The 12,904-nt window shown below is 40.8% G+C and overlaps 2 protein-coding genes across 3 annotated transcripts in view; both read left to right on the top strand.

Moving 5' to 3' along the window:
- med13a (mediator complex subunit 13a) overlaps window positions 1-1,554 on the top strand; it is a 61,450-nt gene extending 59,896 nt beyond the window's left edge. Inside the window, exons 28-30 of the mRNA XM_079565825.1 lie at window positions 130-294; window positions 386-486; window positions 562-1,554. Coding sequence (XP_079421951.1) covers window positions 130-294; window positions 386-486; window positions 562-694 — 399 coding nt within the window. The 3' untranslated portion in view covers window positions 695-1,554. The remainder of the gene's footprint in view (window positions 1-129; window positions 295-385; window positions 487-561) is intronic.
- A 534-nt stretch (window positions 1,555-2,088) lies between these two features.
- ints2 (integrator complex subunit 2) lies at window positions 2,089-11,090 on the top strand. 2 transcript variants are annotated; one of them, XM_079565930.1, is made up of 25 exons: window positions 2,089-2,382; window positions 2,960-3,262; window positions 3,349-3,487; window positions 3,571-3,673; window positions 3,778-3,891; window positions 4,165-4,295; window positions 4,424-4,594; window positions 4,667-4,887; window positions 5,008-5,133; window positions 5,214-5,285; window positions 5,671-5,785; window positions 5,974-6,042; window positions 6,119-6,253; window positions 6,344-6,520; window positions 6,604-6,721; window positions 7,084-7,188; window positions 7,266-7,430; window positions 7,837-8,038; window positions 8,642-8,767; window positions 8,887-9,088; window positions 9,162-9,443; window positions 9,517-9,624; window positions 9,740-9,845; window positions 10,230-10,406; window positions 10,561-11,090. In XM_079565930.1, the coding sequence occupies exons 2-25, from the start codon at window positions 2,970-2,972 to the stop codon at window positions 10,740-10,742; spliced, it is 3,639 nt and encodes a 1,212-aa protein (XP_079422056.1). In that variant the 5' UTR covers window positions 2,089-2,382; window positions 2,960-2,969; the 3' UTR covers window positions 10,743-11,090. The 2 variants fall into 2 exon arrangements, with proteins under 2 accessions (XP_079422056.1, XP_079422057.1); XM_079565931.1 differs by lacking the exon at window positions 2,089-2,382 and adding an exon at window positions 2,527-2,778.
- Window positions 11,091-12,904: the final 1,814 nt, after the last annotated feature.

Here is a 12,904-nt window from a genome sequence, read left to right as displayed (position 1 = left end):
AAAAAAAAAAAAACAATATATGAAATATGCAAACTATATACACTGTATATGTATATAAGTGTAATTATATTGATTCTGTTTATATTTTTCCACACTTAACAGAACTGACATTTTTATTCTTTGTTGTAGGGCCAAAGTACGGATCGTATGGAGTCACACGAAGAGGTCCCCAACCTTCTACAGCAGCCACTGGCCCTGGGCTACTTCGTCTCCACTGCTAAAGCTGGACCACTGCCTGACTGGTTCTGGTCAGCCTGTCCACAAGCTCAAAACCAATGTCCACTCTTCCTCAAGGTAACACAGACGGCTAATTCACTTGAATAATGCAGCGTGTAATATGACTGAACTGCTTTTGTGACTAATAGCACATTTCCCTTCTTCTCAGGCCTCTTTGCACCTCCATGTGTCTTCAGTGCAGTCAGATGAACTACTGCACAGCAAACACTCCCACCCCCTTGATTCCAATCAGACCTCAGATGTACTTAGGTAAACTATATCATTTTGTTAATACCCTTTGAACATATTTGTTATTAATCACACATTGCTGTTCTTACTGAGCAGATATGTCCTGGAACAGTACAACGCCCTCTCCTGGCTGACATGTGATCCAGCAACGCAGGATCGACGCTCGTGTCTACCCATTCACTTTGTGGTGCTCAACCAGATGTACAACTTCATCATGAACATGTTATAACCCGGAGCCTGTTACAGTAAAGAGAAAGAAGGCAAATTTCAAAGAGGTGGCACCAGCACAACAGTGTCCAAAGACCGAAGAAACAAGTGCAAGAAGTCGACTGCAGCACGGAGCTGTGTCCTCAACAACAGCTGATCGTGTTGGAGATAGTTCTGCGAATAACGGGGAACCTGAGAAAGTATCATGGCAGCGCGGTCACTGGCCAGTTTGTATCGGGAGGAAATATCAGTAATTGTAAAGAAATTCAAAGAAAAGGGACATTTAATCATGGAAATCTTAAGAAAGGATTTATGGTTTTAAGACCTTTCATTGCTTTTATTCCTTTGGATAGAATAGTATCCAAATGAAATGCCTGCATCTTATCTTATTTATTGTAAGTTTTTAAATGTATAATTTGTGTTATTTCTGAACATTTTATATAAATAGAGAAGGTTTATATTACCTTCCTGCTTTAAAGCAATTGGTCTAAGATATACGTAATTGTCTTAATTAAAAAAATCTACGAGCAAAAAAGCAGATAAACTGAACAAAGTCCCAGTAGGTTGCTTTTAGAGTATTATTTTTTTGTAATGAGACAGATATTTGTATTGTCATAATGTACAGAAGAGTTAAAGGAGAATTATCTTTCATGCCTTGGAGCATGAAGGACTTACAGCAAAGCTGTAGCTACAGAGGACTTGTACAGCAATGAACTTCACTGTGTTCAAATAAAGAGGTACATTGTTGTCAATAGTATTTTATACCACACATTTAGACACAAAAACCAAACTGCAATATATAAATATATAAATAAATATATAAATAATTATATATGAAAGCCATACCAACAGTTGATGGTTTGGCCTCTGTTTTAGGAATAAAGTGCATCAACTTAATGCTTTGTGGTTGTGTATTTTCTGGGTGGAGATGAGCTCATGTTTGACTTTTTAAAGGAAATAAAATTGTTACGTAGCTTGTTACTTAAAGAGCAACCTCTTTAAGTAACAAGTTACATTTTACATCAAAGTCTATGTTAAATGTGTGCCTTTTGTTTTTTACATATTCAGCGAAAGACTGGTAGTTCAGAGAGCCCATGTTGTTTTAACAGGTGACTTTTACAAGTTTAATATCAACCTGTCCAGGAACTGCGAGTGGAAATAAGCTTTTTATATATATATAACCTGGCACTTGACATCTCTTCATTTTAGAGTAATGTCTTTTGTGCATTGTCCCTCATCAAATAAATAAATTCAAAATTTTAAAATTGGCCAAATTGGTCTTGAATAGCATTTAAATTATTACTTCATGAGTTCATACATAGTTATTAAACTTACTATGAGTTTTGGATTCATATTGGGCATTAACACATACAATCTCTCTTTATGTACACCTTGTAGACATCACTGAGTGGCTGCTGTGATTCACTCTGTCAGGCTCTCCTCAGAAGGACTGAGCACTGTTTCCATTACGGCGCTTAGAAACACCTCTTACCTTTGCCAATTAGCCTTTGTTGGTTAAGAGGAGATCATTGGTGTGTTAAATGATTGGACGGTCAAAGTAAGCAATAACACCATATTTTACGTGAGTAACTAATAACAATCGCTGAGGCTGCTCACCAGTTTATCTCAGTGAGAGGACTACACAGTCCGAATCAAAGGCCTTTATGTCGAAGGGTAAAATAAAGGCATAGGTGTACATCTTAATAAAAGGTAAGAACCACTTTGAAAAAATGTTTTATATGTCAAAACGGTACCGGCGTGATCGGTTAGCCAAGTAGCTTAGCATTGGCTAGTTTAGCTCAGCACCAAATGCGTGACACCATAGCACCGCTAACTAGCTTAGCTGTGCAATGAATGACAACAATGATGAGTAGCGGTGAACAAGTAGCTTTCAAAGCTGCATAGTTAGGCTAATTTAAAACGTAAACGTCTAGTGGCTATACGGTTTGTTTTTGGCGAGTGAACTTTTGCAGCAGTGTCGTTATTTGCTACATCGTCTCATTTATAAGACATAACGCTACAGAACTGTCAAGGACTCCACTTGCTAGCTAGCTACTAGTAGCAGCTAACGTTACATGTAGCGTTAAGCCAAAGATACCTAGAGATGTAAGTTTCGTTCTTAATGATAACTACGTTATCCCTCTTTAACTAAAATACATATATTTGCTACTTTATTAACATTGGCATCTAAAATATTTGCTTGGTGTTGTAGCATTCTGCTATCGGAGAAAGGAGTTGAAAGAACGTGAACTTTTGTGCATGTGTTTATGTGTGCTTGGTTTTACAGAACATCAGAGATGGCAGACAGTTCGTGTCTACAGTTTGTGAGCTCCTTTGCTTTTGAGGCCATGCAGAAAGTGGATGTTGTGCGGTTAGCAGCTTTAAGTGACCCGGAGTTGAGGTTGCTGCTGCCCTGCCTCGTGAGGATGGCTCTGTGTGCCCCTGCGGACCAGAGCCAAACCTGGGCACAGGACAAGAAGCTCATACTCCGTCTTCTCTCAGGAGTGGAGGCTGTAAACTCGATAGTTGCCCTGTTGTCTGTTGACTTTCATGCTTTGGAACAGGATGCACGAAAGGAACAACAACTGAGGTAAAGCTGATTTAACTGGTCTTGCAAGTACTCATTATGAAACACATAATATTTATCTGTGATTTTTGTTTTTTTGTTTGTTTCAGACATAAAGCTGGTGGATCTAATGGGGAAAGCATATTAGTGTCACAGCTACAACATGGCCTGACCCTGGAGTTTGAACACAGCGATCCGCTTAGGAGACTTCGACTGGCCCTAAGTGAACTATTGGCCATCATGAATAAGGTTGATAATGCAGCATTTTTCCTTCTTTTGTCCACATAAATGTGTCCGTCTTTTTGGCTTATAATGAGCTCTTCTTCCTGAAGGTTGCAGATTCAAATGGAGAGTTTTTCCTTAAGTCCTCAGAACTTTTTGAAAGCTCTGTTTATCTGGAGGAGGTCGCAGATGTACTTTGCATTCTGCAAGCAGGTAAAATGTTGTCTTTTGCCTTATCATGGCAGCACTCTATATATATGCATAACCTTCTGAACACCTGATATACCAGTAAATGTATTTGTCTTTATTATTTTCAGAACTTCCATCCTTACTACCCATTGTTGATGTGGCTGAAGCTTTGTTACACGTGCGCAATGGAGACTGGTTTCTATGTCTGTTGGTGGCTAATGTTCCTGACAGTTTCAATGAAGGTAACCTGAGAAGATATATCGTTGTGGTGTTACAAAAAGATCATCTTTCTTTGCTTAGGTCTCAAGACAACTAATCTAAATGTAATAAAATTAATCTTAGTCAACATGTAATACTTAAAACGCAGGTCTATTGTTTAGGATTCATGCAATATTTGTAATAACAACCAAGTCAAACATGTACATCTCGTTGCACAGTAATAACAGTCTTTAGGTTGGAGAACAAGCCTGAATGGTGTCCTTCAGTACTCATGAACTAAGGGTTTATATCTACAGTTTGCAGAGGTCTAATAAAAAATGGTGAGCGTCAAGATGAAGAAAGTGTTGGTGGTCGTCGTCGAACAGAAGCTCTCAGACAACTTTGTCAGATGAACCCATCACAAGCCTTGAACATCAGAGCGATGGTGGTCAGTTACACTTATTTATACACCTATTTCCACATGATTTAAATGTGTCTTCGTTGGCAAGAGACGATCGCAATAGCAATTGTAACAAGGTACTTATGTTGTTTTCTCTTCTCTTCGTGTATTCTCAGGTGGAAGAGTGTCATTTACCTGGTCTAGGTGTGGCTTTAACTTTAGATTTCAAACCAGATGCAGCTGATGATGCAGTCAGTCCCCTTGTTTCTTATGTCAGTGGTTTGCTTTTGGGAACAAACCATAAAGTACGCACTTGGTTTGGCATGTTTATTCGCAATGGACAGCAGGTAAGGGTTCACTATTTTATGAAAGTTTTTTTATTTTAGAATTCATAACAAAGTTATTGCTGTTTTCACCAGCGTAAAAGGGAAAGCAGCTCCGTGCTTTGGCAGATGCGGCGACAGTTGTTGCTGGAGCTTGTTGCCATCCTGCCTCGTTCCCGCAGCACCCATGTCCCCAACAATAGAGACATGGAGGAGAGCTCCAGCTCAGAGTGCTCTGGCCTCAGAGAGGAGCATGTGGTGAAGGCCAGTGCTCTGCTGCGGCTGTACTGTGCTCTCATGGGAATAGCAGGGCTCCGGTGAGTCTCCATTACACTTATCACTTACACGTATCAATGTAATAGAATGTATATTCCACAGTTTATAGTTTCAGTGTTACACCATACAGTGTAAGTATCTTCCTCATATAACTGTTATAGACCCACAGACGAAGAATCAGAGCAGCTCCTCCAGCTCATGACCAGTCGTCCTCCCGCCACACCTGCTGGAGTTCGCTTTGTTTCTCTTTCGTTCTGCAAGCTGCTTGCTTTCTCAACTCTCGTCAGGTACAAAGTAAAGTGATTTTTATGGCTGTCTTGACCAGAAAGGATCTTAACTATTATTTTGTTTTCATTGTTATGTCTAGTACTCCCGAGCAAGAGCAGCTCATGGTTATGTGGCTCAGTTGGATGATAAAGGAGGAAGAATACTTTGAGAGGTAAAAAAACAAAGCAAAAGTGAAAGTTAAAGTTGTATTCTTAGCTTCATTGATGTGTAAGTTGTAGGATTAAAGTGAAAGTTTGCAGAATGAGGAGAGAAAGTGAGACATTCTAAAGCTCGATGATCACATTTCCTCCTTCCTGATTGAACCTGAAAACCACTCCTTGTTCTCTGTGCACGTGAGTGACACGCCGGTTCACAGGAAAGCTCGTCTCATTGGTCAAAGATAAGGCAACGGAGATTCTGATTATTTGTTGTGATCAAAAGGGAGGAACTTTAGTAAAAATATAATTACATAAAATTGCACGCCCAGAAGGTCAATTATATGCATTTCAACTTAAAAACAGCTCTGACAAGTCTGGCTTCTGTGTCCTTATCCACAGTGCCGCAGGCGTGTCTGCTTCTTTCGGAGAGATGCTATTACTGGTTGCCATGTATTTCCATAGCAACCAGCTTAGCTCTATTATTGAATTGGTGTGCTCTACTTTGGGGATGAAGGTAAGATGGAGGTGGGAGAGAGTCAGTAATCAATGTCTGTCTGACTGACCAGCTCCAGCCTTTCTTTTCTTCTCATTAGCTGTGATTAATCAACTTCCGTTTGGTTCATTATACGCATCAATACATTAATATAAAGAAATGACAGTATTAACCTTGGTCTATTTCTTTGGTTATTTGTTTTTATTCAGATACCCATCAAACCCAGCTCTCTAAGCAAAATGAAGACCATCTTCACACAAGAAATATTTACAGAACAGGTGATTTGTGTAAAACTGAAGTGTCTTTTGTTTCAAACATTGCGACAGTTCAATGCTTACTCTTTTTTTTTATTAGGTTGTCACAGCTCATGCGGTGAGGGTCGCTGTGACCAACAGTTTAAGTGCCAACATCACAGGATTCTTGCCAATTCACTGCATCTATCAGCTGCTCCGGAGCCGTGCCTTTACCAAGCACAAAGTTTCCATCAAGGTTGGCCAATGCTACAGTATAACTTCTAATGATTGCCCAGAGGTTGTAAAAAGTATTTCTTTCTGTGATGGCCTTGTCTTTATTTTTTAGGACTGGATTTATCGCCAGCTCTGCGAGACCACTACGCCTATTCACACTCAGTTGATCCCTCTCATTGATGCATATATCAACTCCATCCTCACGCCAGCATCCAAGGCCAACCCTGAGGCCACCAATCAACCAATCACAGAGCAGGAGATTCTCAATGTCTTTCAAAACTCTGCAGGGGTATGTCCTAAACAAACTGATTATTTTAAATGCTCTAATGCAATCTTTTGTTAGTTCATTGACTTTGATCTTTTTTCAATTAGCAAAGCGACAGCAGTCGGGGAGCAGGGCGCACACGTTACTCCATCACAACCCAACTTCTCATTCTGTATTACATCCTGTCTTATGAAGAGAACCTGTTGGCAAGCACAAAGCAATTAGGTAATTGAGTCATGTGCCCTTTTCTGCTACTGAACAGATGCATGGATGACATGGGGGGGGGAGGTGTAATGACTGAGGGTGGTGAGCTAAAGTCAGATTAAGCAGTTACAGTTTGCCTTGTCAGTGTTTATTTCCTCCCATGATGAGCTCTCATACCGCCTTTCATTAGGCTAGATTTATGTGCAACTTCTATGCCCAGGTCTTTAATTGCTCTGTTTACCCAACTACGCCTGTACTGAGCCAGGGAAGAAATAATGATGGCTATCAGCAGCCCACGTCTATGAAAAATCACCTGCACTTTAGCTCACCAACACTAAACTTTTTGTTTTTACATAGCGTTAATTTCTTTCTATATTTTTCAGCTGCCATGCAGAGGAAGCCCAAGTCCTATTCAGCTGCCCTGATGGACCAAATTCCTATTAAGTACCTAGTTACCCAAGCTCAGGGATTGCAACAGGAACTTGGAGGCGAGGCATCCTTCACATCATCTATTTTTGCTTGTGTGAGATGTAAAAAAGTGTAATCCATTTCCTTTTTCCAACAGGACTCCATTCTTCCCTGTTGAGGTTGCTGGCTACAAACTACCCCCACCTCTGTCTTGTGGAGGATTGGGTCTGTGAGGAGGAAGTGACTGGTACTCTGCCACTACTGAGAAAGATGATGCTGCCAAGCAACACCTGCCGATACACTCAGAGCCAGCTTCACCAGGGTGAGAGGGAACCTGAGGACACTGCATTGTTACGTCACAGATTATAGCAGCAACAATGAAAAGGAACATCTAACCTGACTAAAAATGGGAAACCTTCACTATTTACTCCAAATATTTGAGTCTTTTTTATATACTGTATGTAACGAAAATGGTTTTAATAACAGCCTAATTTCTTAGCATTCAATTCTAGAGAGAGTCAGAGGAAACGATTTGGTTTTAAGATGTGCATCATCTCATGACAGCTATTTGGAGGGATGATGGCATATTCAGGATTAGTAGTGCATGAGTTATACATTTATTGATGGCAGAACATAATGAAAAACTCTGCTTAATGTAATATGCAACCTTAAAGCATTATTGTAGTTGGATTATGGTTTTCAAAATAGTTTTTTTTCCGTCTCTGCAGCTTTCCAAAAGTTACCCTCGAGCAGTCCAAGGTTGATGCGGATCCTGGAGCACCTGTCTCTGCTTCCACCTGCGGACCTCATCCCGTATGCTGAGGCCCTCACCACCAATATGGCTTTGCTGCTGGAAGCGGCTGTGCCACGGAGGATCCTGCAGACCCTCAACAAGCTCTGGATGGCCCTGAATACGGTCATGCCCAGGAGGTATGTTCGAGAGATGTTTGAGCGAAAGCGTGAGTGAGATACTGTATGTGCCATAAGACAGTGGCAATTCACACGGCACTTAAACTAAACCTAAAGCGTGGATCAACGATAATTCCTCTGAATCAGTAACACTAAATACTTTGTGGGATCACGGTAATCCCCCACAGTGAAAAGGTCAGCTCAGGCACTTAACTTGGTGTTGTGCTGCTTCAACGACTGAAGTCGCTCCAAGAGTCAGTAAATTGATTAAATGAAGCCCTCTGGAACCCTGCAGTTGTTCCTCCTAAACCCAGGCTCAATGATTGTTGTTTAAATAGACCTGTGATATTGAGCCAAGCATCTATGTGAACATGAAGAGAGTGACCCCCCCGTCTGCCCAAGGCCCACAGACGCAGATACAGAAGCTCAGCAGAGATGTCCTATTGATTTAAAGGGAATGTCTGTAGCATGAGCAACTTTGGGATTCAAAATAACTGATACATGATCAAGCCTTTACCACGTCCTTTCTTTGTCTCCTTTTGCACATACTTAATTTGAATGGGAGAATTTAACTTTGTCATTTTTCATTTGTAAATCAGTTACGACAAAGTGTTTGTGCTGCAGGTTGTGGGTGATGACTGTGAATGCTCTCCAGCCTTCTGCCAAACTCCTCCGGCAGCAGAGATACACTCAGAACGATCTGATGGTGGACCCGCTGATTGTTCTCCGCTGTGACCAGAGAGTTTTTAGGTAACGCTTAATGTTTGGCGTTACCTTTTAATGGCCATTTTGTCTTGCACATCATGAGTGACGTGTGTTTTTGTGTTGTTATTTTGGCACAAATATTAATTGAAGTAACGCTTTGTTAGGTGCCCTCCTTTTATGGATGTTGTCCTTCACATGTTGAATGGCTACTTGTTGGCTTCCAAAGCATATCTCCATTGTCACCTGAAGGAGACGGCTGACTTTGACAGGCAGAACCAGACAGTGTCAAGCCTGGGGGTGCCCGGACAGCCAGACACACCTGAGGTCACACGAGAAGAGCTCAAGAATGCCCTTCTAGCAGCACAGGTATTTTCATATAAGCTCACATGTTGAGCCTTTCAAAACCAGTTAAATAATTAACACATGGCTTTGATCACAGGACAGTGCAGCAGTCCAGATCCTCCTGGAAGTGTGTTTACCAAACTCAAAGGAGCAACAGTTGGTAGCCAGCACAGAGAGCCTGTTGAAAAGCATTCGTGGCCCAACGCCTGGGAAATGCAAAGATGAGGCCCTGGGATCAAGGGCCAGTGCAAACCTGGAGAGGGAGGAACCAGAGGCCAGTCTTTTCAGTGACCTGAGGGAGGTGCAGTGCCTCATCTGCTGTCTGCTGCATCAGATGTTCATCGCTGATCCTAACATCGCCAAACTGGTTCATTTTCAGGTAAAATTGTACTTTTTAATAACTTATTAAAAAAGTGCATTGATGACTCAAGTGTGTTTTGTTGCTCTGTCAGGGTTACCCTCAGGCTCTGCTGCCTCTGACTGTGGCAGGCATCCCCTCCATCCATATCTGTCTGGACTTTATCCCAGAGCTGCTGGCTCAGCCCCAGCTGGAGAAGCAGGTGAGGCCTTTGTCTGTAACTGATGAAGATCTGCACTTGGCTCTTGTATTACAACATTTTAGCTCCTTGACAATTGATACATAATATACTATAATTCATATATTTCATCCAATAGATCTTTGCCATTCAGTTGCTTTCTCACCTGTGTACGCAATATGCACTTCCCAAGTCGCTCAGTGTGGCCCGTTTAGCCATTAGTGTCATGGGGACACTTCTCACAGGTGAGTCAAGCTGAATATTGATTTGTATTCAAGTACTTGTTTATGTGCTGCTTGTTGTGATTTTTGTCTGCTGATTGATTTATTCTTTATTAGTTATAAAAATGTAGTTATGCACTTTTGAAAGAGTAGAGAACACTCTTAAATATCATCCATAATTATATCTACAATTACCATAATTATTCTAATTATATGAATAGTCACCATTGTACCATCTGTAATAGCCAATAAGACATAAATATAACAGTAATGTTCTTTGAACTTGGGTGCCATCTTCTGGTGGTTTTCTGTTAGTGCACCATTTTTCCATTCAAAACTTTGCTGTTATTCTCTGAGTATTGTTATTATCTGGAAATGCTGATGACGTCCTAATGCTCTTCTTTCCAGTCCTGACCCATGCCAAGCGCTTTGCCTTCTTCATGCCCACCCTGCCGTGTCTGGTTGCTTTTTGCCAGGCCTTCCCCCCTCTATATGATGATGTTACTGCCCTCCTCGTACAAATAGGGCAGGTCTGTGCCTCAGATGCTGCCACCAAAGCAAGAGACATCGACCCTCTGATTGCACGTAAGTACACTCTTTTCTGGCGTCCTTTATCTGACATGTGCTCAATCGAATAACTCTGTATGAAGATACATTGTGCTTTTGGACTGTTATTTTGGGGTTAATATAGCACTGTTGTTTGTATTTCAGTTGTTGATTGTTTTTGTTTTGTTTTCAGGCCTACAGTACATGAAGGAGAAGCCCCCAGAGGCTGTTGCGTCCGGGGGAAGTGCTGCGACCATAACGTCAGCTCAGCGAACAGCAGAGGAGTTGGGCGGCTCAGACCCGGATGTGCAGCTGTGCTACTGTGTGGAAGCGACTTTTATGGACATTATCAGTTCCACACTTCACCGACTATAGACTCAACACCTCCGCTCTCTGAAAGACTTTGTCACTGCCGTTTTTGTTTTTTATTATAATATATACAAATAAAATATTGTCAGGATTCAAAATACAACTACTGCAAGACATTGGACAATTAGGTTTTTTTTTAGAGGTCATTCGTCACCAGCCAACAAGCCAAGTAGAACAGGGTTACATTTAATTGTAGCCTACACATTTTTGTAAAAACAAAGAAAACCATTTTTAACTCTGAATTGTGAAGAGGATGTTTGTAGAACTTTGTAGAAAACCTAATATGTGGCAGAAGTCTATTGTAAATGTTTTTCTATTTTGTGCGCTCTTCTCTAACTAAAGCACATTGCCTTAAATTGTTGAACTTTTGTATTTTATTTGTTTGTAGTAAAACAAGTGTCATTATTATCAGCTTGTGTGGCTTTTTATATACAAATGTAGTTGGTGTTTGCATTGGCTTTATGTGCTTTGTTTTGCTGATATTGTCAATTTCCAATTGGTGCACCAGAGGGCACCCTTGCTACACGGAACTTTCCATAAAAAAATATTGTTAAGGGGTTTAGTATTGTAATGCCACTGACTACAATTCACCTTTTAATTTTCCAAAGAATTTTAGTCTCGATGAAAACCCTTATTTACCATGTTTTTACTTGGTTGAAGATTTAAGTACACATTAGGTTTCGGGTTATTTTTTTTACTGTTAATTCAAATTAATCATGAAGCACAAGACAAATAGTTTAGAGAAAACAAACCCCCTGAGATCTCAATATTAGTATTTGTTGCAGACAGCAGTTCTCAGCCCCTTCAGTTGCCAAATGCATGCGCACCCTCCACACATATTTGATAGGGCTGCAGCACTGTGTTGTGCTGTTGTGGTTATGGGGCTGTGAGACATGCCTGGAGCAAGAGTGGGTGAAATCACACGGCACATTTGTTTCTACTGTTGTTTTGCGGCAGAGCTTAGACCCAACACATCAATTACAAAGCACCAGTGAGTGAAGGAGGCTTGGCAGAAAACAAAAAAATGTTGCCTTGACTTGAGCAAGGCAGACAGGCTACTCAATTTTTAAAACTAAAAATATCACAAGCAGCTCCATACAACTAAATGCATTCCATCCATTTGAATGAAATTGGCACAGTACAAGTTTAAATCTCGAGATGTAACAACCGAAGACGTGCAATTGGTGTTCTAATCAAAACCTTAGGAAATATCAGAAAAAATCTCTAAAATAAGTGGAAAAGGGTCATGTAAAGGACATACCTGTAGATCATTGAAATTACAATATATTCAATCCTTTGGTGCAAACAACAGTCAGTTAGCAGTAGCCTTATACAGAGATTAAAAGAAAAAATAAAGTATAATGGGCAAATTGTATGAATGGGCTCAAACATTTGAGTTTTTGTCGAAAATATACTCTGAACTCCAGTTTTGCTCCAGAATAATTTTCTTCTCTATTTACACACCATCAACCAACTTTCTCCTCAACTCCTCTGCGCTCTACTGGCTTCTGCCGTTTATTCACTGGGTAATAAAAAAATGCTCGCAAAGAGGCAGCAGAAAACCCTCTTGAGTTTGATACACGATTGAAGTAAGCAGCACATTCTCTTGCTTTTTGTTGTCTTCTATGCAGCTCTTTGACAGAAATCCACTTCAGGTATAAAGCACTGACACAGCCATTGCTCCCTCTATTGCAGAGCCGTCTACAAGGACAATGTCGTCTTTCTGGTGCTCGCAGAGTGTTTGACTTGCTGCTCTTTGAATTTCTTCAGTGTGTGTACAGTGCCCTGCATGCCTCTGCACAATAAGTGGCATGTGTGGCTGCGATCTCTCCAGAGTTCTTTACATTCCCCTCTCTGACAGCACCTTTGTTAATGCTTTGCTGAACAATATTGTGTAGTGAAAGTCACACGTTATGGATGACCTCCTTCGGGTCTGCTAATCTGCTGTAGGGTTAAAAAAGCATACAATTCACAGACCATTAAAATTCCAAACCTGATGACAAAAAAAACCTTACATATGTAACAATGTAACATTTCTACCTGTTGAAGCAGCACAATAGAAAAGCTGGTTTCTTCTACAGGAGTCTGAACCTTTGGTAACAGCTGCAGAACATAGTGCGTTAGGTTCAGTAGGTCACCAGGTTACTAGGAAACTAGGAAGCAGGTTT

This window comes from Gobius niger (genome assembly GCF_951799975.1).
Source record: "Gobius niger genome assembly, chromosome: 11".
In the NCBI taxonomy this organism is placed as follows: domain Eukaryota; kingdom Metazoa; phylum Chordata; class Actinopteri; order Gobiiformes; family Gobiidae; genus Gobius; species Gobius niger.
Note: the sequence above shows the minus strand (reverse complement) of the source record. Positions and strands in the feature narration are given on the sequence as shown.

Excerpts from the sequence above, each read along its gene's own strand:
- ints2 (XM_079565930.1), top strand. The coding sequence starts at position 2,970 with ATGGCAGACAGTTCGTGTCTACAGTTTGTGAGCTCCTTTGCTTTTGAG. Across the intron at positions 4,296-4,423 it reads TGAACATCAGAGCGATGGTG|GTGGAAGAGTGTCATTTACC; the intron begins GTCAGTTACACT and ends GTGTATTCTCAG. Across the intron at positions 5,134-5,213 it reads GCTTTCTCAACTCTCGTCAG|TACTCCCGAGCAAGAGCAGC; the intron begins GTACAAAGTAAA and ends TGTTATGTCTAG.